General features: G+C 41.9%; 1 protein-coding gene across 1 annotated transcript; it reads right to left on the bottom strand.

The window, feature by feature from the left end:
• Positions 1-16,228: 16,228 nt before the first annotated feature.
• bmp2b (bone morphogenetic protein 2b) lies at positions 16,229-22,259 on the bottom strand. The gene is made up of 3 exons (XM_061052443.1): positions 21,822-22,259; positions 20,526-20,893; positions 16,229-17,495 (listed from the first exon to the last, which is right to left on the bottom strand). The coding sequence occupies exons 2-3, from the start codon at positions 20,878-20,880 to the stop codon at positions 16,582-16,584; spliced, it is 1,269 nt and encodes a 422-aa protein (XP_060908426.1). The 5' UTR covers positions 20,881-20,893; positions 21,822-22,259; the 3' UTR covers positions 16,229-16,581.
• Positions 22,260-27,062: the final 4,803 nt, after the last annotated feature.

The following is a 27,062-nucleotide window of genomic DNA, read 5'->3' as shown; positions in this document are numbered from 1 at the left end:
GTAGCCCCTGGGGACTGTCCTGGGAGACCTGGACAACATTGGCAGCAGGCATCTTAGGGGTGTCATTTCGCTGTGGCAAGCTATGGACAAAAGCATCTCTTGTTGTCGTAAGCTGTATGTGGTGCTTCTTTCCCAGTCCTGTGGAAAGGAGAGGACAGCCAATAACCGATGCCAAACAAACCTGCTCCAGCTCACCTGTGCAGTGAATGTGGAACCGAATGACCCATCTGGATGGAAACCATTGCAAATATTTCCCAGCAAGGACTGTGGAAGAAGCATTTAGAAGGGCCTTCTCAGTCAGCAGGGAATTTAAGTAACTGTAAATGACTCTGACTCCCTCCCGTTTGTGTCATCTGTTCCCCAAGAAGTAGTAAACATTCGGTTTACCTTCAAACTATCCAGCAAATACCTCAGTAGGATGCAAGGTGTCGATTGAAGTGTAATAAAACTGCGAAATTCTGTTTATCTCACCACTCGCTGAAGAATGTATCTCACAAACAAAGCAAGACAAGAGAAGGACTGTGTGATTAGAAGCAGAGTAGAGTTGTTGTTGATGAGCAGTGAGTCTGTTTATTGCCTTCTGTGCTGTGCTGTGCTGTGCTGTTGGCAAGACAAACCTCTTTTGCCCAAACTACAGCTCAGTTTAGAAGCGAAAGCCATGTAGCAAATATTTGGCTTGGCCACAGAATTTGAATTATATTGGCACAGAAAGCCTCGAAATAAAAAACAGCAGCCTTGGGAACAATTATGCAAAGTGAAACGTGGTTAAACCAATTGCTACTGGTTTTCCTTACGATCCGAAGGGAAAAAAAACAAAATTTAGCTTTTTGCAGAGTTTATCTCCCTTCATAAATATGTTGAAACACTTATCGTTGCCATGTAGCAGTAGCTATAGCTCATTTTTGTTGTGCAGTATAGCTTCTTGGTTTTCACACAGCCTTAAAAGTCAACACGTCTTTAAGCATGTTCATTCATGTGAACCCAAAGCTGTGGTGACTTGATGGTCCATTTCAACCACAGATAAAAGCCCATTGCAAATAACTTTTAATAAATGTCTCGTCGGTTTCCTTACAACATAAAATGCTTTGAAAACACAATAAACATAACGTGATATAAACAGTAATCATTTCTCTTCTAGGGAAATTATTAGAGAATGATTCATGCACTCCATAACAAGTTATTTATTTTCTCCGAGCAAATGTATTATAGAGCATTTCAAAGAGGCCAGCAGAATGATGGGTGATGTACTGAAAAGTTGATAAGTCTGATCACAGGTTACTTAAATGTAAGTAATGCTGTACATTATGGCAGTAATGGATGTGGTTACTGTGAATGAGCGAGGTAATGTTTAACAGACTCCAGCTCCACTCCAGGACAGCCTTCAAGCAAATCTCTTTCTCATTATTTGGAGAGTTTGGCAGGATGCTTAGAATAAGTTGGAAAAACAAACTATTATAAAACCAGGAGCATACAAAACCTTACAAACCAAAAACATTTACCAGTAATCACATATATCTATTAATATATATTCAACTTTTAGTGTATAAGTAGCCGTTGAGTAGTTTTAATATACGATACCTTCAAGGGTATTGTCTTTTACTTGATTACTTGTCAAAGAAAAGAAAAACAAGGTTGTTAAATTATGTTTTTTCTATCAAGAGCTACATTTTTCTCAAGCCTTAAAGCCACAGGCAACATTTCCTCCACATTTCGGTTAGAATAGTTCAATTTTTATCATTGCATATCACCCCAAAAAATAGATTGTAATGTTCTGATCTGTGTCTGTGATACCCAGTATTTGTATCAGGGTTAGCTTGCACTTAACTGTCCAATCACAACAACTCTGTCAAAGAACTCTGGCATCGTCCGGCTTCTACGTGACTTGTGTCTGCAGCTCTCTCCTTGGGCTTGTTATTCCTTTATTAGAGTAACAGGAAAGCACAACGGTCGTTACAGCAGTATATGGTGTTGATGTTGTGTACGGCTTGTGTGTTACATGCACAGGCGGGTCTTTGATATTTAGATGGGAAGGCACTGATGGACTACTACACTATCGTACATAACATAATTATCTTTTTTATTGTGTATTTGATTAATTCTCCAGGTATCAACTTACTTTCATGCTGTTATATTCTCTGTTATATTCTCTATATATCGATTTATTTTTTAAAATCCAGTTGCTCAAGGTTTTAATTAGGTGTTAGTTTGTTTTTGAGTTTCAAGAACTTTTAACAGAGACTTTTACTTGTTGCTATGGTTACTTATTTTAGAGACAGCCTAATGGCATGTAGCTGGCACATTTATTTAGAATGGACAGGTCCACTCGAGCTACTCAGGGGGTTTAATCAGAGTTAAAAGAATACCCTGCAGAGTTGAGTATTCACTTAAACCATGGTATAGTATATGGTAAATTAAAAAAAAAAAATTGGAAATCATAGTTATTTGGAGCACATCATGAATTCTGGAGCTTCATACCCCACTTTTACATGATGGCCTCATCAGTGTGGCATTGACTGGCTCTTCTCTCATTAGCCATTGAATTCCCACCTGCAGAACACAAGAAACACAAACTCCATTGCTCTCATTGATGCAAACACTAACACGGCTAGCCAGCTAGCTAGCTAACCATCATGCAAACCTTTAAGCCAGCTTTGTTTGCTCACAGCTGAGGCTCAAAAGAAAGGCAGGACCAAGGCAGAAAAGGGCCAGCTTTGACAATTTTCACACAAAGAGAGCACTGTTGGCTAACAGTGAGCGGCCTGTTTCTGGGAGGTTTGCACTGTTCCTGGGGCCCATTTCATGGAACAGTTAGCAAGGCCAAAGGCAACCCATGGACTGAAGTGATAGTTTAGGCCTTCAGGGCCAAACCTGGGTCTGGCCCTCTGGCTCTCCCCTCTGTTCCCCACCTAGTTCAGAGGCTTACACAAAGCTAACTGGGGACACTCAGTCCTGCAGGTGTCCTCTCATAAAGACCCACATCACATGGGCTGGTGGACTGGATGACTGTGTTGGCTTGTTCGGGTTGTTTTTTTTCCCACCTCACAGGTGTTGGAAATTTCAAAACAATTATCAGATTACAGACTAGTCTGGATTAACTCTGAAGTAACAACATATTTTGTATTTTCCAATTTTGGAAAAATGTAAACGCAATCAGTTAATTATCTGTCAGTTTAAAGCTGTTAATAGTTTATGATAGCATTTCTTGTCTGTAATCTATATTTGGAATTTATAAAATTGTGGTTGGCTACAGTTGTTTAGAGTGTAAAGGAAGGTGGGATTTATTTTTGGGGGTTTTGGTGAAAACGTCAAGAAAATTATTAATGCTAAGATTAACTTTTAAAATAACAACCCTGACCTTACCTTAAATAGCTGGTATTTAAGCTATGGTATTCCACAGTGTCAGTGTTGAAGAGGACACTTCCTTCATTACATTATCATTACTGCTATCAAAAGGAGCAGTCTTTGCAATCATAGGATGTAGTTTTAATTTGATGGAGAGCCCAGAAATACAGTTTGCACAGGGAGAAGGGGAAAGAGGAGAAAAAGCATGCCAGTAAGGACAAGAGAGAGAGATTAATATCCAGGCTTCTCTCCTCCTGACCACAGAGTAGGCATGAAGAGCCCGGCGCCTCATTGATGTCAACCCTAGCCGTGCCTGTCCTGTAGTTTTCAGTTTGGTTTGGATAGAACAGGCGGTCTGGCCTACAGGGGCTGGGAGGACAGGGCCCAGGGTTTCCCACATCACTCAAGGGCCTCTGATAGGCGGTCACACAGGCTGGTAATGACAGGGGGAGAGATTTAGTATTAAAGTCTCCTCTGCTGCCTCCTCTGCTCCTTTCTGACATCAGACTGTTAAATAAGGGGATGAGAGCATTGCATGGCCTATTGGGAAGGGAGTTAGACCTGTCTTAGGGATATAGCTTTGTGTAAGAAGGCTGGCTGTATTCCCCCGGATTGTTGCTAAGACACACACTGTATACAACATCGGGGAATTTGGGATCTTGCATGTGCCATGAATAAGACATCGGTCAAGGAAGCTGGTGATAAGATTGAAGGAGGAGGGAGTTGCATATACTAACATTGTGACTCATACTTAGTGGTTTGTAATTCGCTAGGTGGACTCTAGGTCAGCAATACAATGATATGCGCCAAGACTACCAGTAGAATTATTTGTAGCCTTTAGTTGTTTGGCTGTCCTGGCTTGCCGTCACTTTTAACCACCATCCAACGTACAATACCAAGGGTTATTCCTTGGTTATTTTTAGAATATTATAACATTTGAGTTCATGACTAATGAACTTGAAAAGCCAACAAGATACCTTGAGACTGGTTTAAAAATGTCACATACTTAAAGGTAAAAGAACTCATTGTCTTTGCCCGTTTGCGATCCATCCATACAACCAAAACTCTGCAACATTAAAGCAGCCGATTGCTGCACCTGCATCCACAGATCATCACACCATTGTGGCATTTGAAGAAAAGGCCTCAGTCAAACAAGCCCCCCTGACCTTCTCCAGCTAACATAAACTAATTAGGCTGGCTCTGAAAGGATGGCCTGCCATTGGATTAATCAGCCTCCACAGATCTGGACCATGCAACTCTGCTCTAGGCAGCTCTCCCCACTAGTACCTCATTATCTCACGTTTTCAAAGGAGCGCCATGGCGAATAGCAGAAGGGGTTGAAGGGATGGAGAAACGGGGAGGTGGTGGTGCAGGAAGGGGCTTCCCCAGTTCCTCTCTTCTCACATCGGACTCAGAAAGGAAATGTCAAGCGTGAAGCACAGAGAGTGGTCAGTACTGCTCAGTCCGGCAGGCAGCACAGAGGGGGTCTTTGTCCACCATCACTTAGCGCCAATTACAGCCCGTCAAAATAGTTTTTCTGCTGTGGGGCGACGTGTTAATGGGCCTGGAGTTGGGTGTGAGGAGCGACCTTGTCCACACACACCAACCAGGGGTCAGGGGTTAATAGGGCTCCTCTGATGTGGCGGATGAGATTTCGGCAACCTTTAGCTGGTGAGAGAATGCCAGAACAAAGCCTGTAGAATGTGATACAATTAGGCGGACAGCTAGCCATCCTGAATGAAGTCCGTCTGTAGAAGTGGGACGGCTGCGTAAGCAGGAGCAGATGGGCAGCTAGACGCTTGCCAAACAGGTGCCACAGGAGGTCAAAACCCTCCCAACTGAGAAAGAGGACACAGGTGAGGACACAAACACTAGCCAAACTCAAGGCTTTTTTGTAGTGAGTGGCAATTAAAATCCTGTTAGACAAATGACTCTTCTTGAAACAAAGAAAGTCTCTTTGTACTTGTGAAAAGGTCAGAGATTATCCATTCTTCTGTAGCATTTCCCAACCCATTCCTGGCCTGCATGCCTTTGGACCGCCCTTAGTCAAAATTGTAAGTGTTCTACTCTCCCATATGAGAAAGTGAACTTGGTGTGATTGGCAAATTACCTACACAGTGTTTCCTGAGTTTAAGTAATCAGTGATTATCTGATGCAGATGAAAAATATTCCTGGCAAAATTAAATGTTCATAACACTGAACTGTACAACGTGTTGCTGGTCTGGGCATGTGAGCACAAAGCCAGGCCTCCCTTTACACTGTAAGTGTGGGAACAGAACCAATGCCAAACTACCCATGGGCCCTTCGAAGGCCCATTACACTCTGCCAGGGAGAGCTGGATAATTTAAAAAAAAAAACCCTGAACCACACTGAGCAAATCCAACCACATGCAAGCCTGTGGGAACTAGCGGATGACATATATCCGCATATAAATACTCTTTAAATACTTTCTCCACTTATTGGTGTACAGATTGTTCCCCCCACCCAGTACTCCTGGAAATGGTAGTGGTGATCTGGCCCCCATTTTCATCTACTCAATGTTGAAATAAAGGAGGTGATTGAACTCAGTCTCCAAATTGGATTTGTTTAATCTGCATCAAGTTTGAACATCCTGTGTAAACACAAGCGTGTGCAGATGCCGGAAACACCATGGCTGGAAGCATAGATGCCCGTGGTTGACTTTGGCAGAGTATCAGAAGAGCAGACAAGGAAATGAGACCTGAACAGAGGCTGGATAACTTCCATTGTTACTACAGGGTCCAAGGCTACCTCTTCAATGTACAAATAAGTACATTGAAATGGTATATCTTGATTATTGGTGACACATGACTATAGTAAGAAGACTTTTTATAACTTTGGTTATATACAAAGTAAAGATCCTCTTAAATTAGATTGGTATTACAAACATATGTCTAAAGAGCCAGTAAGTCTTAGACTCTCAACCTCAGGGAACAAAATCTAGAGCCTCTCCCGTAACCTTTAAACCAAATTCTATGTTGGCAAATGATCTGGAAGCAAAATTGAATAAACACAAACATCATTAAGAGTTCATGTGTTCCAGCTAAACAGCCCTTTGGTTAGCCTCTCATTTCCTTAATGGCTTTGCAGGCGTATTTCACCCCCATATTAAGTCACAAATCATTGGCAACAACCATGGTTTCCTTTTCCTTGTTTTCCTCAGAGATAAGTGAGAATATGACTTTGCCTTGATAGGATTTATTTGCCTTACAACAAAGGCTGCATCCCTTCAAACCCAACTCATTAGGGAGTATGTTTTGGGGAAGGGGGAGGAGAAGTGAAGGTCATAAGAGGTTAATTCCAATTGCAGTGCCTCCTTGAAGAAGCATGACAGCATGTCTCCTCTGCTCACAAATTGAATGAGTTCTTGGTGATCAGGCTGGCCTGATTTCATCATATGAATTGAACGATTGAGTCTCTTACTCATATTCCAATATATCCCCCCCCCCCTCTTAATTTATGTATTCATCAGCTTAATTTCTAAGGGATTTGCAAGGAGTTTCCACATTTGTATACTCTATTAGTTCACTCAGGATAGTAATAGTTGTAACCGCTAAAAGATTTGTGGTATTATGTCTTCCCCCAAAGGCAAATCCAATAAACCGAATTCTAAACCTAATTTGGATGCTCTGACAGTTTCACTGTTTTATGTGATTTATTATGTCCGATGTCTGGCAGGGTTGATATGTGATTGTGCTGCCCTTGTTCTGGTAGTTGTATTTTATTGGTTTCATCAGCAAGAGCTGCTGCTTTATGACTTATCTAAGTACCACACCTTGATCTTGAAGAAAGCAAAGAGAGCAAAGGGGCAGAATAAAAAAGAATCAGAAGGGACAAAGGGGTGACTGCAGAGTGGTGAAGACATAACAGCAAAGAAATAAGGAAAGTATGTGAGCATGAGTGAAAAAATGTGAGGCAGAGAATGAAAAATAAGAATGAAAGAGAGAAAAAAGAAAACAAAGACAGGCGAGAGAGAGTGAGATGTGGGCCATTCATAGGCAGACTTCTCTCAGGGATCTCGGGCCAGCACACCTGCTACTATTCACTTCAGAGGAAATAGACACTCTGTGGAAGAGAGGCTCTTGGCCTGGGGACAAAACCGCTGCAGCGCCAAATTAGAAACAGGAAGGACTGTGGGTAAGGCTCAGATTAAAAACGCACTCCCCACATGGACTCAATATACTGCAGCCCTGATCCCGCTCTGGAAACCCAAAACCCAACAGCACTATTTTATGTCCCAGTCAACAGAAAGCCCGCAGTTTGCACAGTGACAGTACTGAGATTCAGTCCAATGTCAACCCCTGAATGTTGGTAAACTGTTGCCCTCTAAATGCCGCCCGTTATAATGAGGAAAAAATGTGTCATAGTTTACTTTATCAATATCCGCCGTCACAGCAGTGGATTACAACTGCTTTTTTTATAAATACTGCTTTGTCCTAAACAGAGGACAGTTTACTTCATGAGTCCAGTCATGAGGAAATTATATTGATGTCAAAGAAAACCAGCGTGGGCCTTCCTTTTCTCCCTTACTTGCCTCTTTTTGGTCTATACCATTCATCAGCACCAGAACCAGATGAATGTGACATACACACATAAAGGGAGGACACAGCGCTGAGTTTCCCGCAGACAGCCATTAAAGCAACTAATGTTGTCAACAGGCAGCTAGAAAGAATTAATGATCCATAACGCACTCTATAAAATGAGTGAAACTGGTAAGAGGTCTTTAAGTGTACCAGAGAAGGAAATGATTATTGATATATGCCTGCTGCCTTCCTCTTGCAACCCTTGACCTCTAACCGGTTTCTCCTCTGCTGATGGTAGCTATAAGGCATTTCCTGCCTGTCCATGTACACATTCTATCTGAGGGAGAAAAAGAGCAAAAAAAGAGGGTTGGTTTAAAAAAAAAAAATACACCTCTCACAGCCCAGGATAAAGGCAAAAACTGGGCACGCATTCTCATGCAATATTTCCATTTACTCATGGGCCTGTCCAAGTCGTGTGTTTCCCTCAATCTATCATTTTCACTGCGGTCACTGATGGTAGAAAGGCCTACTATAATTATTCCTACAGATATTGAGGACATCTAGAGGTTGTTTCTCTTCACTGGAAAACAAAACTACTCCTCTCTCATAAGGTCAAGTTTTCATTACGTTAAGCTCGGTAAGGATTCTTACAAGTAATTGAATGAACAGACACACATAGGCAACAAGAAGATATTTAAGACATAACAGATGATGGAAGCAAAGGAGAAAAAAAATCACAACCATTTTGCTTAGGAACTGAATACATGTTGTATTTATCACTGATCCCCATCCTATGTCTTCTTTGATGTACCTTTCATCAGGTCATCACTTAAATTATGAAGGGCCACTTTCAATGCAGGTCTGCTGGCTGATGTTAGAGTCAGGCACACTGTTGGATGCACACACATAAATACTCATGCATGCATACGCAGACTATGCCAGATGGGGAGTGTTCTCAGTAGTGCAGCTTTAAGAGGAAACCTGCCATGACATCACCTAGTGGAGTGCAGGTGCAGGGCCGGGACAGGAAGTGAGTCACAGGAAGCTTGGTGAGGCAGATTTTGCCATGTTGCTGACAGGCTGTGGGAGAGAGGAGGGAAAGAGAGTGAGTTACGATTCAAAGCTGAAATGGCTGGGGTCCTTGGGTTTTTACAAAAAAGAGGCTACTCTCATCTCTCCATGCAGTCAGGTTGATGAACTATCCTCTAAAAATAACTGATGGGCTTGCAAAAAAAAAGTTTTAATCTACAACTGTCAAATTAGTTTTGGAATAACAGACGAATAAAAAATAATATTTTAATTGCTCTCTTTTTACAGTTGAATATTTTCCTTCTTTTTTTACCTGCATTTTAGCAGCATCTGATCAACTAAATATTAAACTTCAAAATTGTTGTATATCATCTTAATTTTGAGGTATTCTTCAAAATCACTAGTGTTAATCAGCATCTTATCTGAGCATTTTGAATCTGCATTGCCTCAGGGCAGAAATATTTGTCAGATTTATTGAATGCATGGATTGATAGATGGATGGAGGAGATAGTGCGTGTGTCCTTGCAATGGTGTACCAGTGGTTTATACAAAGCTTATTACGCTAATGAGAAAAGTGTGGGGAATGGATTTGTCCCATACCACCCAGGGAAAGAGGTCTGTTTTCCCTGGTGCACTGCATCTGGAAGCAGCCTCCTGGTAATCTGCTCTAAGTACAAAAGGTTCAGCACCAGCTTGTTCTCATAGACCACCAAGCAAGGCTCCAAACTCCATCACAGGTCTCCTTTCATAGCTGGGGATCAACTGATGCTGGGTGGACTGGGTTCCGACCGAGCCTGGAGCTCCTCAAGGTGCCGCATCAACATTTTGCAGCTTGTGATAGTGATATTGGTGTTAGCATTCTGTTATCCTAAACCATGGAGAGGTTTATGTAGTCTTATAGGCGCAATATTTAACTATGTTGAGGGGGGCTGTGCCTCAGTGGTAGAGTTGGTCTTCTCTCAACCGGAATGTCGGGAGTTCGATCCCTAGCTCTTGCAGCCACATATGGCTATAATGTGTCCTTGGGCAAGACACTTAACCCCAAGTTTCTCCTGAAACTACGTGAGTGAATGGGTGTGAATTGGTAAGTGGGACCGGCTTTGTAAAAGCGCTCTATGTAGTCAGAGGACTAGAAAAGTGTTACTCTCCTCCCTAGAGCCGATGCGCAACTGGGTTGCCATGTCACAGACACGGTAGCTTCAGCGTTTAGCCAGCTCTGCATCCTACTTGAAATCTTTCTTCGTTCTAACCTCTCTCCATTTTACAAAAGAATCTCTATTAATCCTAGTTTTACCACATATCTGGTCGTAGAGCTTATTAGAAAAATTCCGAGGCTTTTTAGGTTGGGTAGAATGAGCTATATCTTAACGAGTTTGCTTGCCCCGCTTCCAACACTGCAACACCTGTTGGTTTACTGTTTGCCTGGAAAACTGAGGGGCATCCAAAACAGCTTTGTGGGGTTGTTTTTTAAAACTGCCTACCTTTTATACAAATCATTTCAGACCAGAAATGAAAATAGAAGGAAGACATACTAGCTGCTGACTAATTTAGTAGATATCTTACATATTGCTCCTTTAAGAAGTTACCTTTTTTATATTTATTGCAACCACCAGATGGAGGAAGGTATGAGGCATTGTGTCACCAATACAGCTGCTCACAAGGCATTGGACTAATAAAAAATAAAATCCTGTCTAAGCTAACCTATAGATGAGTCCGGGGAAACCGTATGTTGACAAGCTGCTATTACTGCGGTGGTGTCTCCCTACAACATCTGCATGTATTAATGTGAAATTTCCTAAGAAGTGAACAACTTTCTACTTTGAACATTACTTTCTATGTAACTTTACTTTTTACAACAATGTAAAAGACATCAGAAAGAACCTGTGGAGTTCTTAGCTGCTGAAACAGTTTAACAAAGTTTAACTTCAGAAGAAAATGGGAAATTCACAATAAACCATGCAGAGGACTAAGATATTCTTCAGAGGTGGATCAAGATGAGAATATTATAATGATGATAATGATATTTTTGCCCTCCCTGAGTGTTCTGTAGACGCTATTTAGTTGTTCAATCTTGTATGACGTTTTGGTGCTAGCGAGTATAATCAGGTAAGAGCTGCATGATGTAATCATTACAGACCAGCAGCATTAGCAAAAAAAAAAGAAGAAAATATGCACTTAATAAATGAATATCTATAAAAGTGTATTTTGTAATGGCAATAGTCTTTGATGATTAAATGCAATTGATAAAGCTAGCTTGCATCGTGGAAAACAGCACTTCATCAGCAATATGTGGCAAATGGTTGAGTTTAATAAAAAAATCTCCATTATGTAATCAGGTTGTTAAACAATGTCTAAAATTGAAGATCTAGATATTGTAAAGATCGTCTGATTAATGTTCCTTCATCAGCAGCTGTCTGACGTTTGTAATCCAACTATCCATGCTGCTGTCGCAGTCAACAGACAGCAGCAGACGCTGTGCTGCCTCTGCAGTCATGGCAGTGCCCACAAATCGTTCGGCATATTTGTTTACAGAGACTGCATGAACATTTCATTCTTATCTTTAGCATCAAATTGGATAAAGAAAAATGTAAAGAAAAAAAAAGATATTACTATGTGTTTGCCTGTGTAGATTAAGAGCGAGAGTGTGAATGTGTTCTGCTTTATAATGTAGCTGTTTGGCATTGTTCACTTTCAGCTTTCCACTATTATATGTCATATAACAGATGTATTCCAAGCTCTCTTTTCAAGCCAACTCAGATTGAGAACATTGCTGTATTGTTGTATGTGTAGTAATGCATGAGATTTATTATGCCTGAGATTGACATTTATTTAACAGGCATGCTGAGGGATGTCATGTAGCGCTCTTTGATTGATCTCTTCACTTCCTGCTACAAAGATGGAGGCCGCTCCCATAACCGCACAACCCCTTTCAAGCTGAGGGTGTAGGAGACGCCCTTCAGCAAGGTTCCAGGATCAGTCAGGTCCACCATCCCCCTAGACTGTAACCATCAGAGGAGTAAACACTACACTGACCTTAGATCAGTGTCTAGAGGCAATTCCATCCTCAAGCATGTTTTAGAAGCCCATATGTGGTCCATATGGAGGCCCTTCCTGTATCCTCTGAAATGCAAGGTCCACTTCCAGAAGTCCGATACCATTTGATCAGGGAATAACATTTGAAAATGAAGGGAAGGGGATTTTTTTTCTCTTTTTATTGCACCCTTTCCATATCATTAACTGTCAAATCAGTGAGTTCAAAAAGAAAAGAGAGGGTACTGTCTACCTTGTCCGACTATCAGAGAAATGTGTGTATTTCACAAATTCCTTACACGAGACATGTACATCTCTTGTGATCATTTCTCCTGATCTGTACCCTATTGCCCATCAATTAACAAGTGTTAAGCTTAAGGTCTTGTCCATCCTCTTAGGTTGCACTGACTTAATTCTCATATCATGATGGCAGACATAACTGCAGCATATGCATAACTCTACCAAAGCTTAGCTGCAGGACTATTCTGCTGTGAGTGTAAGGCTATATAATGGTCTCTTCCACTGGGTCTCTGCCAGAGGTAATGACTTCAGCATGTCATTTCAGGCCAACCTCACTAAGATTGCATGGATGATTAGCTCTTACAGTAATGGTAGCAGCAGCAGAGGATATTTAAGGAGCAAGTTAGCAAAGTTTTCAATTATATGCCTGTCTTTTCCAGCTTTTATACTCTGAATGTAAAACCACATTTTGTTAAAGCTCCTGTGAGGAGTTTTTACAACAACTGAAATAAATACTGTCTCTATATGACCTATAAAACCAAATGAGATCATCAACAGCAATTGACTATTTCTAAATAGTTATCTTTAATCCTTGTAACCGCTGCCATGGAGTAAGTGTCAAAAACATTTATGACACTATGAAGAAACACTCTTTTTTTGCATTTGCCGCAGCAAATATTCACAATGTGTAATACATTTGACTGTTAAGAGACGGCAGGATGTTTTTTGTCTACTTAAGCATTAACAAAACAAAATAAGGGACTAGTCCACAGGGTGCCTCAATATCAACACAAAACAAGAGTATCCCAAAGGAGGTTTAAGTCAAAACTTGGGTATTTGCGGCAAATGTGCCCACAGAAATTCCTCATACACATGTGGTTGTACATGCAGATGTATGTATAATGAATGATCAAAAGTTAAAATTGTTTATGTAGAAGTACTGTCATCTATGCAGTGATTCTGGAAAAGTAATTTCCATATTTGCTCAGCTCCTGAATCTGTGGACGGCCGTCTGTTTGATGTGTTCAGAGCTGCAGCACAGATGCCACAGTCTTAGCTATGCTGGACGTCATCTCACTAGCTCTTCTCAGAATACAGAGAAAAAACACCATGTGCACCACCTCTAAAATTAGTGTGTGCAGCACATGAAGAAAAAAAAAGTCGGAGTTGGAAATGGCTCTTAAGTGGCCACTGTCCCTCCTTACTTCTCGAACTTTTTCGTGTCCCACTTTGGTACAGAGCCAACTGAGATCTCCCAATATGACTGAGCCCTGTTTCATCAAAGATACACAACACACAGCGTACTTTCCAATTCTGGGCCAGCCAGAAATCTGGAAATCTGATTTTATAACCTTATGATTTGGGTTGTTTGGAGTTGCAGATAGTTTCGGTGTGGTTTGCTGCACACCAAACAGAAACGTACAAGCCCTGCCACGCTAGTAAGTCCCAGCTTCCAGTGTTATGCTCATCAGTTGTGTGGCTACTCTGTTGTGCATTTGTGCGTAAACAAAGACAGCGAAGGACACCTTTAACAGATTTACCAGATGTTCATGGAGAAGGAAGGGGAAAATATGTTTTTCAGCGAGTGACTCTGCAGAGGTCTGTGTAGCAGGTGAAGAGAGTCTTGCCAAGAACACATTTCTCACAGTTGTGCTACTATAACTAAATAACTAAATAGTGGAATACAGAGAATCACACTGACTCAAATTTAGCTCATTCTCAGTTCTTTGGTGCCATAAAATTCATGGTTTTGTAGTTCATTCTGTGCATAAGCTGGATAAAGAGATCCAATGTCTAAAACATGTTTTCCATATCAACCAGTGGCTGACCACACTGGAAGTCTCTAGCCTTGGACGTCGTGATGAGCCTGGAAGTCAGTCAGTAATGGCACAGATAATAGGTCCTTATTACTTTGACCCCCAACCCCTGTTCTTAGTGAGAAGTTGAGGAGTGCTCCCAGAGGAGCTGTCTAATACTAACATGGCGCAGAGAATGAGTCACCCCAGAAGCAGGAGAAACAGTGGCCAACTCACAGTAAAAACTGGCACCCGGTTCAGCTGGGATGGGGTGAAGGAGGGAAATTTCGGAAGTTCTACCCATGTGTCACCCACCCTGTGTGCAGTATTTCAACCCAACCCAATGAAAGGTTTATGGACTTGAACTATAAAGGCTACCCACTAAATATAACAGTTTTTAAATCAGAAATCCCCCAAAACTTTTCTGGGGTTTTGGCTTCTTGTGTTGATTTTTATCGAATGTTCATTAAGTGTGCCATGGAAGTGACTTCCTCCTGAAGTCCATTAAAATGGTGCTGCTACTGGCAGGGGTATGTGCAGCCCATGTGCATGGTTGTGGTATGGTGGGGTCCACAAAGGAGAAATGGACTCCAGATGGGACCAAGGGGGGTGGAGATGCAAGGTAGAATAAAATAACACATGCGGAAGATTCAAACTGAAATGTGGAAGGGGCGTAGGAGGTGCCTGTGTGTGTGTGTGTGTTTCTGTGTGCATGTCAGGAGAGTAAAAAATAATTTGATAGTTGCATCATCTTGAGTAGACGGGTGCAATACACCCTCAGAGGATAAGAAAGGGTAAACAGGTCTGATCTAAGGCAGATGAAAAAATGTGACATTTCAATGTTTTTACTGCCCGTGAAGAAAGTATCCCGGCTCCTTCTAGATGTTTTGATTTACATTTCCTATATAAGTAACAAGCATATCTTTGTTCAATGCACATTTGTTTTTGAAGAGAAAAAGCCCACCAGGAAACCCTTAGAATAGACGATTGAAAAAACAACCACGTTGGTTTTCCATGCAAGCATATGCATGTGTCTGAGATTGAAAACCAACATTCCACGGTCCCAATGTGCGCTCACATAAAAAAAACATTCTATTTAGAGCATTTTGTGCTGCCTTGTGATCCCTCCAAACCCTTTCTAATGCAAACACAGCAGAAATCTCAGTCAGTCAAACTCCACAAAACTCTCTGTTTCTCCACTCCCTCTCATTATCTGATCTGCTATTGTGGCAACACTATAAATTTTCATCTGCGTCTTTCTCGCGCAGTTTCATCCAATTCAGTTTGGTCTTGATAGTACAGCCGTAATTGCAGTATGAAGATATTGACTCAGGTGTTCAAGCTTTCAGCTGTCTTACTGCATCACAACATAGTTTTGATTGCCACTCATCTCTCTAGTGTTTCAGCGGATAAAAAATACTTAGGTGATTTTTGTGTCAGTGTTTGGTGCAGTTCATTTCCTACCACCGAAGAGTTTTGACAAGATACCCTTTTTTTGTATTCAGTGTGGAAAACATCAAAACCTTATGACTCAGAGCTGAAAAGAAAAGGCAGCCAAACTCTGAAGTGTAGGTGAATCTGTCTGAGCATGTGCAGTATGTAGACAGGAGCAGGTGTGTGTTTGTTTGTCTTTATTAATTAAAGTGCCAGTAGGCTCTTTCCTAACTGAGCGCCTGTAGAAGTATCTGTCTGCCACAGTTTGCATTCTTTCAGTTCTAAATCTCACCATAAATAAACCCTATTTCAAAGCCCTGCAGGTTCTTTTTTTTTTTTTTAACCCTAGGTTAATAATGGTTGGAAGCAGAAAAAACATGGGAGCCTGCTTGTAGAAGGGCCTTCCCAGGGATCTTTGCAGTGACATGTAATGCATGAAAACATGCTCTGGTGTTTTGCTAATCCTCCCACGGGAGTCTATCACATATGTGGGCTTGTAACTTGTCACTCCTGTCCTGTGACCCTACACCCTCCTGCAGTTCATTACACCAGCAGCAGCCTGACCCTGCTCTGTCATTTTCCTTTCTACACTTTTTCTATTGTTGTTGGTTTCCAGTTACATTTACCAAAAGAGTTCAGTGCTTGGTTTGCAATCAGTGTATAGTTTGAGCTTCGTGTCATGGGTTGTGTTTTTGCAGCTAATTTCTGTCAGAATTCGAGCCCCTGCGAGCCAGCCACACACGACGGCCCTTGACATTGCTTCATCAACAAAGGCTGATTCATGTTAGTGGGTCTTGGAAAATTGGAGCGACTACATTTTTCACGATAAATACACAATATTTATTTACAAATAAAGTGGTTATAATAGAAATAAATACAAAATAAAAATCTGAGCATTATACTTCATGTGGTATTGCACCCATCTGAAATGTACATCAGAAATACATTTACGAAACCAGTAAAAGGAATATTCCTCTGATTAAAATATTTATTTTTCCCAACTTTATGTAGACATAAATATATTCATATATAGTTTTTTTTTCTTCTTCCACAATAGCTCTGTTCTCTTTCTTTCATATAAATAAACGTCTTCATTGGGAAACCGGGTGTCAATAATAACCTCTGATGTCTCTTTCAGTCTCTCTGGCCCACTATGTCTTTTCAGTTTCTCACCGGCAGCCACATCCCTCTACCACCATATCCTGGTAGTTTTTCAGGATGACCTTCTCGTATTCATCCAGGTACAGCAGGGAGATGGGGCTAAGGTCTGTGGGCACACAACAGGCTCTGGGGATGTTCGAGTTGACTGAGTTGACCAGGGTCTGCACTATGGCATGATTGGTAGAATTAAGGTGGTCCGCTAGGGGGAACGGACATTCCCCATGGCAATAAAAGGCGTGGTAGCCAGGGGGTGCCACTATCCACTCGTTCCACCCCACATCACTAAAGTCCACGTACAGAGCATGTCTCTTGCAGCTGGCCTTGTGCTGGTGCTTCCTGCGCTGTTTGCGGAGTGCCGCCTGACGTTTTTCCCGTGTGTGGAGTACCGAGTCCCCACGGCCGTCATGTCCATACGTCACCAGCAGAGGCCGAGCCTGAGGCCAAGAGTCCTGGTCCTCATGCAGGGACCTGCTCACCCTAACGTGTCTACTACTTCTCTGGGCATGTTTGCCATCCATCTCACCCTTCTCTGGATGATGCACCTCTACCATAAAGCCATGGTTGTGGCCTTTCCCAGAGGTCCACTTAGACACAGCGGGGCTTACGTCAAAGCTCTCCCAGCGGCTCAAAGAGTCCTGCACTAGCCGAGTGTCCAGCAAACGTGCCAGAGGTTCCTTATTATGAGAAGCAGGATTTCCAAATATCTCATAAATGTTGATGCGATGGAAGCCACCAGAAGGAGCATGTTTACTGCTGCTGCTGTTTCTGGAGCTGTTTTGGGGGGTTGCGGCTCCCATGACCTGGTCCCTGTAGATACGGAGCTCTGCAGAGGTGATGAGCTCCTCATCAGGGATGGTGGTGAGGTTGAAGAAGAACTGCTGGGTTGTTGTGCCTTTCAGCCTGGCCAGGGCCTCCATAGACTCTACAAAAGATAGCACAGAGACAAACAGTGTGAGATGAATGCATGCCAAAACTTAATGCACAGTACAAGATTAAAAAAAAATCACACATTTAATTAAATCCTTGCTGGCTTCATGGATCCACTGTGAGCAGGATGGTTTCCCACATGGCTCACTCACTCAAATAGAGGCACACAACGTGCAGCCTTCTTTCTGTGCAGCCAGCCAAGCTGCCACGTGGTTATATTGAGTGGGTGTTGGCCATTGTCACACAGACATAACACAAGCATCAACAATTTGCATGTATGACTCAGTGAAACAGTAACTTGTCATGGTGATGTAATACTGTCATTAGCGTCAAGCTCATAAATCTACCTGGTTAAATGTCAGGAGATGAAAGCAGAACACTTCCATCTAGTGATAAGATCAAACATGCTAGTCAGCCTGCCTTCAGATGACACACTAACCCTGTGAGAATTGGCTGCTGCTCAAATTTCCCACTTTTAAGTGCTCATGGAAGAAGTTTAGCCAAATATTGGAGTACCATCAAAGATAAAGATCAGTCCAAAAAAACAAATGAGAAATAAATGTAAAGGTTGGTAAATTTGAGAATTAGATGTCAGCATAAATGCCGACTAATTCTTTAATTAGCTGTTAAAAAGTCGAGCGAGAACAGAGGACACTTTTTACACCTAAACCATAAAGAATCTACACCACAAATGACTAGCTGCAAATCTTCTTATATAATTTTTGGCAAACAGCTCTCAGTCTTGAAATACGATCCTATTCTCTGAAAGACAGCTGACACCGTGCCTATGAAATAAATACATATTTATATGCTTAAGCTGATTGGTATTCCCCTTTATGGTGTGCAGTAAAGGACAAAAATCTTGTTAAAGGCTGTAATTTTCTTTCAGGCAGCCTCACTTTGAACTCTTCCTTTATAAAGATCTTCGTTGATGTATAGACACACTTTTTCATCTGTTTGGTGTGGTAAAATAAACACAAACTTTGAACTCTGCGCTGTTTCAAAGGAGGCATTTAGGAAATTCCACCATCTCATCCTAAACCTCCCTCCAGAGGCACAAAGACCTCAATTAGGCCTATCACTACTCATTTGATGTGGGAAAGCCCCCTGTCTCTCATTCCCTCTCCTCTGTCCCCAATCCCTCTCTTTCTTTCCTTCCTCAGCTCCCAAATCCCCGTCTCCCTCTGTTCACTTAGCCCCAAATCCTCTTTTCTTTATTTCTCCTTCTCTGTCACTCCTTCTGTTTCTTTCTGCAGTGGTGTTCTCACTCTCTCCGTCTGTTTGTCTCCGGGTGTGTGAACAAGTCGAGGCTTGTCAAAAACGTGTGAACCACAGATATGAGTGTATCAACATTCCTAATTTCTTTTTGCGCTGCATGCCAAAACAAAAGATAAAGGCTAATGTTGGGTCATTCATCACGGACCTGTCTCTGGCAGCCACTTCCTGTGAATATGTTCTATTCGGCATGAGAAATTGTTTGAAAACTGATAGCAGGGGAACTAATTATTCCAGTGAAATTAATATCATCAGGCAGATGTGATGAATGATTAGAGCTGTTGGCTTTGATGTATTGCGCTAACATCTGTAGATACATGCTTATTATATAGAGCAGCCGGCAATTGCATGTCTCTTGACATGGGGAGACTAACAACCCTGCAGCTCTGTTAGCATAGGATGAAAGAGCCAAAGGGAGCATATGTAAACACAGTCTAAACACATCGGTAATGGCCGGTGGTGTCAAGGTGTGTGCTGGCTGGTCCGGAGGTTTCCTGCCATGGGCAGGGAGCACTCACACAGCCTGGCTGTCCAGGCCAGGCTTGTTTGTAGTGTGTCAGTTTAGCCACTGGGTGTCATTGCACCAGGCCTCTGGAGAGCACCCAAGCAACCACTCAACCACCCCTCTGACTCAGCCCTGGTGGAAACTTCCCCACTCAAACACTCAAGACTCTGTATAAGGAGTCTGTGTGGAGCCCCTATGGACTCAGTAACGTGTATGTAGTAAAACGGGGGAAGTCTGGGAAAATTGAATGATAGAGAGTATATATAGCTATATATATTTGCCAGTAAAAGTTATTTTTATCTTAAATTAATCATGTTAATATTAGGCTCAGGTACATTAAGCAGCTGCCAAGAGGTAAACTGAATTTACAAAAAGAACATCAGACAGTATAAATTCCACCTGTTAGATTTTCAACACTTTAAAGCCACTTCATCATTAACTTTAAACGAATGCACTTTATCTAAGACCTCCAGTGAGTGAACCTCATTCATCTGAGCAGCTGTCTAGAAAGTCAAATTGCAATTGAACTGAAACGCTGAATTCAACAATCAGCGCGTATCGAGCATATAAACTAAGCGAGCAATTTTGGCGTTAGTGGAACGTGCGTAATGGCGCACGGAGAGAGGGTTGAATTGGAAAGAATAAGAGCACCCCCCCCCCCCCCCCACCCCCCCTTTAATTTCAGTCCTGCTAAAAATGACTCAGAATTCAGTCTGACACGATGACTTTGTCGTAATGCGTGTTAGCATAATGTCATGTCGTGTGTTATTGAAGTAACAGGGTGATGACTATCACCTGCGCACAGGCACACCGCCCTTTATCCCGCTCCTGTGGTGCGTGTCTGGAAAAACTGTTTTCAGAGCCCACGCAAACACCATCAATTATTAAGAAACAAATTACCCCAGGGATACCACCGCCCCTTGATGTTTTTGAAGCCAGTGGCAGCTGCGCCGGGGGAATGTTTGGTTAAAGGTTGCATCATTTCATATATTACAGTTCATTTAATTGTGCATGGGATGCTTGTTTGTAATTGTGTCGGTGCGTTTTACGCGCTCTCGAACTTATTGAAGCGTAACAAATAACTCCGACGCGTGTCACCTGTAAGTGACTAACGCTCCATAAAACAGTGAAGACTCTGAAGTTCAGTCCTGACGCTCTGAGTCATGTTTAAATATAGGTTTGGGTTGTCTGAGAGAGCTGAGCAGCTCTCTGGCTGACAGGTAAAGGTATGTCACTAATACATACCTTCATGGTGAAAGCTTCTAATCGTGTTGGCCTTGCTGGCGGCTCTCTCTGCTTGCTTCCCCATGCTCTTGGGCCGTTTAGTGCTGTGGTCTCCGTTTGCAGAATGCATGCGGTAAAGGTCCACCATGTACTGTGGCACCACGGCTTGCTTGCTCGGGGTTGGCCTGCGCCTCAGTCCAAACATGTTGAGAAGCCGAAGCTCAAACTCGTTGAGGAAGCTCTCCGACTGCTGTGGGGTCTGCTTCCCGGATTCGCTGTACTTCCTCCGGCCGACCTCGGGGATAAGTCCCGTAGCACCTTCCAGCGACACCTGAGCGAGCAGCAGTACCATGAGAGAGCGGACCACGGCGACCATGATCAGTCAGTCCCTGTGGAGAAAGTTGGTTTCTGTCAATACACTGGCGCTGAGGTATTGACATGAGGTAGACTTCACTGTAGCATTCCCCAAACTGTGGGATTCTCTCATACAGTAGGAGTGATTGAGGGGAGAAGACACCTCTTCACTTTGAAGTGAAACAACAAAAAAAAAAAGGCGGCTGTGAATATCAACCCCGCAGGCAATATAGCGCGTCTACGTGAAACACAGGGTTGATCTTAACATGAACAGAAACATGGAAATATCAAGGTGCAGAAGGTATGAGAGAGAGGAAAAAGAAGGAAAAAAAAGGGGGAATGTCTCGGTAAAGAAATCAAAGAAAGTAGTGGGGGAGACTGCAGACATAAAGTCTCCAATTAGAAGAGATAAGAAATCGTGTTTGGTGAGTTGATATGTAAAGGCAAGAAGGTCTGCGTGGCTTTAAAGATCCCACGAAGTATGAAAGAATGCTGTCAGGAAAAAAAGTAAGAATAGAGAGCAACAGGAGATGCATTCAGACAGAGCTACAAGCGTCTATTTGCAGAGGCTTTGACGGTCATGTATAATCATAAGGGATAGAGTTACTTCAAGAGGCTCGCAGGTGTTAGATCTGACGTGCGTAACAGAGCCAGATGTAGCCCGGGACAAGACATAACAAACATCAAAAACTGAGCAACATATGAGGAATACGACCTCTAAAGTGATGACATTTTTCAACTGAACTTGTCCCTTAAATAAGTTTTCTTTGAAGTTCAAAAATGGGAACGTTTTTACTTTTACGCACACACCCTGGAAGTCTCTCTACGTGGGGTAACAGTTGTTTTACATCTTAAGCAAACTTTTCCTCGTAATGAAGTTATTAAACACTGTTGACGTGATTTAAGATAAGGTTTTTTTTAGTGTTTGTTTTAAGTGTTAAAAGTCCACTGGTTTTGTTTTACCTGACGAGGAAGCGCTGTGTCCGGTCGTCGTTCCACCTTTGAGCTCCGATAAATTCCACATTAATTCCTGTTAAATCCACGCTGCTTCTCCTTGGGGGACCAAAGACAGCCCATGCCCTTCGCCGATCGCCTCTCGCACATATTCTCACCAGCTGCAAATCGGGTTAGGTCTTGGTCAGCACGGAAAAAAAGGGGAAAAAATAAACGTGTGTTAAGTCTATGAGGAAGCGGGTTCGCGTAGGCAGGAGCGATCTAAGTATAAAGCATCTTGGTTGAACATCTTCAAAAAGAAAAACAGTTCGCTGAGAGAAAAGTTGAGAGCAGAGCTCCTTCTTCTCACTCAAGTGTCGCTCCTTTTGGACCGTGTTGCTTCAGTTTTCGAAGCGCGTCGCCTCTCCTCTGTGCGCCACAGCGTAGTGGTTGAATTGATTGGTGCCTTCTCTTCCCCCTGCGACTCTTTTTGTCGAACAGTGATGTCACCAAGGGGCTGTCAATCATTTGTCCACTAAAAAACACCTCCCGCAGGACCTCTTACCCGGAGGCTCCAAACCTTTTTTTTTTTTTTTTTTTTTTTTTTACATCTAATGAAACAAACACACATTAGAGGGTCTTTGGATACAATTTGGTCACAGGGATCTTCAAATAATGATTATGTTTTAAAATAGCCCTGTCCAGAACACTATAAACGACTTCAATATTCATGTTTATACACATTAATATGTGTAAGCTCTTAAATCTAATATTTAGACAAAAGGCTGAACATCCCCCTAGATCCTTCCTGACGATTGTTCCCAGAGTGTTTTAGAAACACATAAATACTTGAAATAAATAACATTTCTCTTTTACCAGCACGTTTTTTTCTCTCTTGCATCCTTACATATCCTGGAAATCGCGCCATAAAAATAGTTATACAGTCAACAGTATGAAAAAACACTGTTGCTTTGAGTCATTTATTTTTTGGGGTGACTTTCCCTTTATAGACGTAGCAGTTGTCTGTTTGCCTTGTGTTTTTAAATAACATCAAATGGTTGTGTAATATTCCTTGAAATATAACCACACAAAGCAAAGCTAGCTGACTTTCAGACATAGATAATTATGAAGGTGTTCATCGCTCGATCAAACATGTTTGGTTTTTGGATTAGGGCTAATAGATAATGGCATCCCAATGTGTTGCTTTTATGGTTTTAAAGGCTTAGACACAACAGAGGGACTATCACATCCTCCTTCTGATCTTCAGTGTGTGGGTGGGTGGGAGCTTGTACATGTGTGTCTGACACCAGGGCTGATTTATACGTGCTTCCTCCTGGATGAATTCATCTTTTCATTTCATTTCAGTACTCTGCAGTTTATCAGTTAAACAGTGGCAGATTTTGGCTGCATGTCTAAATTGACCTTGCTGAGTTCCAGACAAGAGCGAGAAACCTTCCGATTTGCCAAGAGGCTCCTATATCTTTGAACTAAAAATGTGTGAAGCGCATTTTGAAAATGCTTTAATAAAATAAATAGGTTAGGCTGTTTTGTAAGAATACATACCACTTGTTACTTTTCTATTTATTAATTAATTTAAAGATCTAACAAGACTTGTGAGAGTAACAGCTGTATTTTTACAGTACAGTATATGTTCTCAGTGGCTCAGAGGGGTGAGAGAAAACCATACCCAGGTATTTTCAGCCTGTGGGGTGTAGTCAACAACCTAACGTTCAGCTCATCTCCATAAGAAAGCCCCCATTGATTCCCTCTATAGTGACATCCATTAGGTGATGATGGTGGGGCAGGCGGCCCTGTTTTGGTCAAAGCGACAGGTCTGTTTTCTTCCGAGAGATGGCAATAGATTAAATCCCACAGAGATCACAAGATATCTTTGTCTCCTTTCAGGACAATAACATTTTATGAGGGATAATCCCAGATCATCTACTTAGCAATTAAAATGCAGAGATTCCTGCATGCTGTTACCTGAGTGGCAGTGTGCAATGTTTCTTGGTCTTCCCCTTGGATGATTCATGTTTTTTTTTTTTTTTTATTCTAAAATTTTTTACATAGTGAGTTTCTTTCTGCTTCTTTTCTTTCTGGATCGTCTTTCATTCTATCATCAGTACTGTATGAATTTCTGTACAATCTTTTTCAATCATGTTATTCCAGTCCATTGAATCTGAGTACATTCATTCATTGATTTTTTTTTTTATGTCCATTCATGAAGTCAGGGTGTAGGAGAACATGTTAATCCATCCTCGCTGCTTAGATTTGCTCTTTTGTCACGTTAATCTGTTGGCAGTGATAGTTGGGTCCCTACTGTTACCAAAACACCAATAGCTGAACCTAGTGCTCTAAACCTAAACCCAGGTAAAAGCTGCTCGGCATTTAGATGCTTAAGATCGGGGGATAAGGCCTCACACAGTAAGCTGTCAGTATCTTTAATTAGTCAAGTGAGAGGATTAGAAAGAGAATGCTTTATCTAATGCTTTCTCCCGTTTTTGCTTTCTCCATATGTGTGTTTTTAATGAGTGAGCACATAGAGGTGTGTGTCTTTGAGGCCACATCAATGCTCATATTATGTGGTCCTCCTTGGCACAGCTTGTGTCAAACCAGCACAGAGGAATGTGTCAAGCCAAGACCGTTGATGGACTTGATCAGAGAAGATCATGTGGCTCTGATGCTGTATAAATCATTGTTTTGAGCCAGATACATCATGCTTATCTAATCGCTGCCACTGATCCAATTACATGCTGATTGAAAGGACAACATCGCAGAGCCAAACCCTGGCAGCCAGAGAGGGCCATGGTAGAGATATGCTATCTGCAACACAAATGAACGACCTACTGAGGAGGGCCAAGAGAGGTTAAACTGTTACTCAGCCAGACAGCGATCCCTCCTAGTACGACCAACGGCATCACTATTACATTATTTCCTTCCTCCGGCAGGCATTTGTTTGTTTGTGATAGCAGTAAATAGCCCCTCAAAGTGACAGCCGGAAACTCAAGGTCAAGACAGAGGTACTCACATGGGTCCTCGCTGTCCTTTAACACTATAGCCACCCGGATCATTGTGACAGGGGTTTACTAACTTGCTTTTTAGCTCTGTTTCTATATGTTGTGCTCTCTTGACCAACAGCTTATATAAAGAGGAAACATTACTCAAGTAAAAATGCATTTGTCAAAACAAGCACAAAGTCAGCGCCGGATTTCCCAAACTTCTGTTCAAGTTAAATTCCACAATATTATCATTGTGCATACTACTTGTTGTTACACTGTTTTCCAGATTCAGTTTAAATTAAAGTTTCCTACCCACAGGATAAGAAGTCAAAGAGTAAAAAAATCATGACTTTCTCTGAAAGTAACATTACATTTTTTTGTGCGCTGTCGGGAAGCGGTGTCAGTCAGAATCTACGGCCGACACAGGTACAATTTTATGATCCCTCTACGATCCATTCAAAATCTCCCGTAACCCACAGGTGGGTTGAGAAACAATGCATTAGAGCATCTGTACATCCTCATAACAGTAGTTTAGCAATAGACTGTTGTTATCAGCTTAAACTGGGGTTCTTGGAAATCCTTTTGTCCCAGAGTACGGTCTAATACGACCGGTCTTTGATCCGACCCCTGAGGCCTTCTGTCTACGCTCAGGAATAACTAATATGAACACTTTTTGTCACTGTAGCCATCCATTCTGTAACATCTGTAGTTTATATTTGTCTACCTTTTCTTTGTTACTCTTGTCATCATGATTCATTATTGCTCTCTGACAGGTGGAAGACAGATTTAAGGTCAACGTCACGTTATTAAATCACAAAAACAAGACTAGGTTTCATATTCTCAATCACACCTACACTCACCTGCATTTCATATATTTTTCAAATCATTTGAAAGTCAAATATCTTCATAGGTGTTTTTCAGTCATCCTTCACCTTTACAGAGAATCATCTTCTGTAACAAAAATAATAATACACTGGGGAATACCATTGTGTACTTTTGCTTCTGCTAATATATGTAGGGAAACCCCCTCAAGGGAGAACAATGTTCAATACATAAAACTTATAAGTATAATGAACCTATTCAAGGGGGGATGTTTAAGGTTATTTGAGCAAGATTAGGATAGAATGTGTTTGGTTGTTTTAAATCCTGAGGAAGAGAAGAAGACACAGTTTATTGTCCTCCTGTTCATGCTCGTTTCTTTGCATGCCACAGTATGTATGCCGTGTGCATATGTGTGTGTGTTACTTTGTACGCATGTTGTGCTTCATGTGGATGCCGCGGCCTTCTCTTGTCATCACGTACATTCCAGGAGTCAGGGGGCAGACGAAGCCCTGAGATGACACTGCAGATCCAACTATTAGCCTTTCACCTGCTGTTAACAGCAACTTGGCTAGACACAGGGCCTGCATTCCTCCGCTTTGAGCCAGATGTAGTCTTCACACACAGTAACATACATACAAGCAGATAATCTTCAGAGATGTCGCTTGGGAAACCAGGGAGCGTTTTCTGCTTTGACTCACCTCTGCTTAAACGCTCGAGCGAAGCTGTCTTTTTAATTTGGAAACCAGTAAAAAAAACTTCATCAATCCACATGTGTTTGACAGCAGAAGCGCGACTGCTGGGCCGAGCCGAGCACGCGCATATGGCGAATGAAAGAGATTGTGGGGAAATGGGACACATTTCATATAGGTTGGATCCCGAAATGGAAACCCACCAAGGTCAGAGACGGCCAGCTAGAAAGCCAGAGTCAATATTTATGGATACTGAACATGTGGCACACTTCTCTACCCACTAATTTGAGCAACAAGTCCTCCTCCAGATTATACAGCCTCGCAGAGATCACTAAAGAGGGTCCAAACCTCATGCATGTTTCAGATATTGAAGAGCACGTTGGGGTTGGTTGCCGTGCGTAATTTGGCAAATTGGCACACTGTTTATTTGTTTGTGTTTCAATTTCCTGTGTAAATAGAGGCACTTTGATCAGGTAGTGAGGGCTGCTGCTTTTTTACAAACTACAGTTTGTAGTTATCAGAAACACAAGTGAAGACATTGGTTTATTAAGTCAATGAGGGGGATTTCCATGTTTTGATTTTAACTCCCTTAGCACTTTCATTTAGAACAAGCAGTCATTGAAGCTGATTTTGGAGTCTTGTGTCTTTTGGGGTGAAAATGTCTGGGGTTTTGACTACATCACACTCATATCACCACGCTGCTATAAAATCAACAACATATGAGACATTTAGCTCTGCAGGGACCTCACACTTTAACAACT

The sequence above is a fragment of the Labrus mixtus genome, chromosome 12 (assembly GCF_963584025.1).
Source record: "Labrus mixtus chromosome 12, fLabMix1.1, whole genome shotgun sequence".
NCBI lineage: Eukaryota > Metazoa > Chordata > Actinopteri > Labriformes > Labridae > Labrus > Labrus mixtus.
The sequence above is the reverse complement of the archived record's forward strand: the minus strand, read 5'-3'. Positions and strand labels throughout refer to the sequence as shown.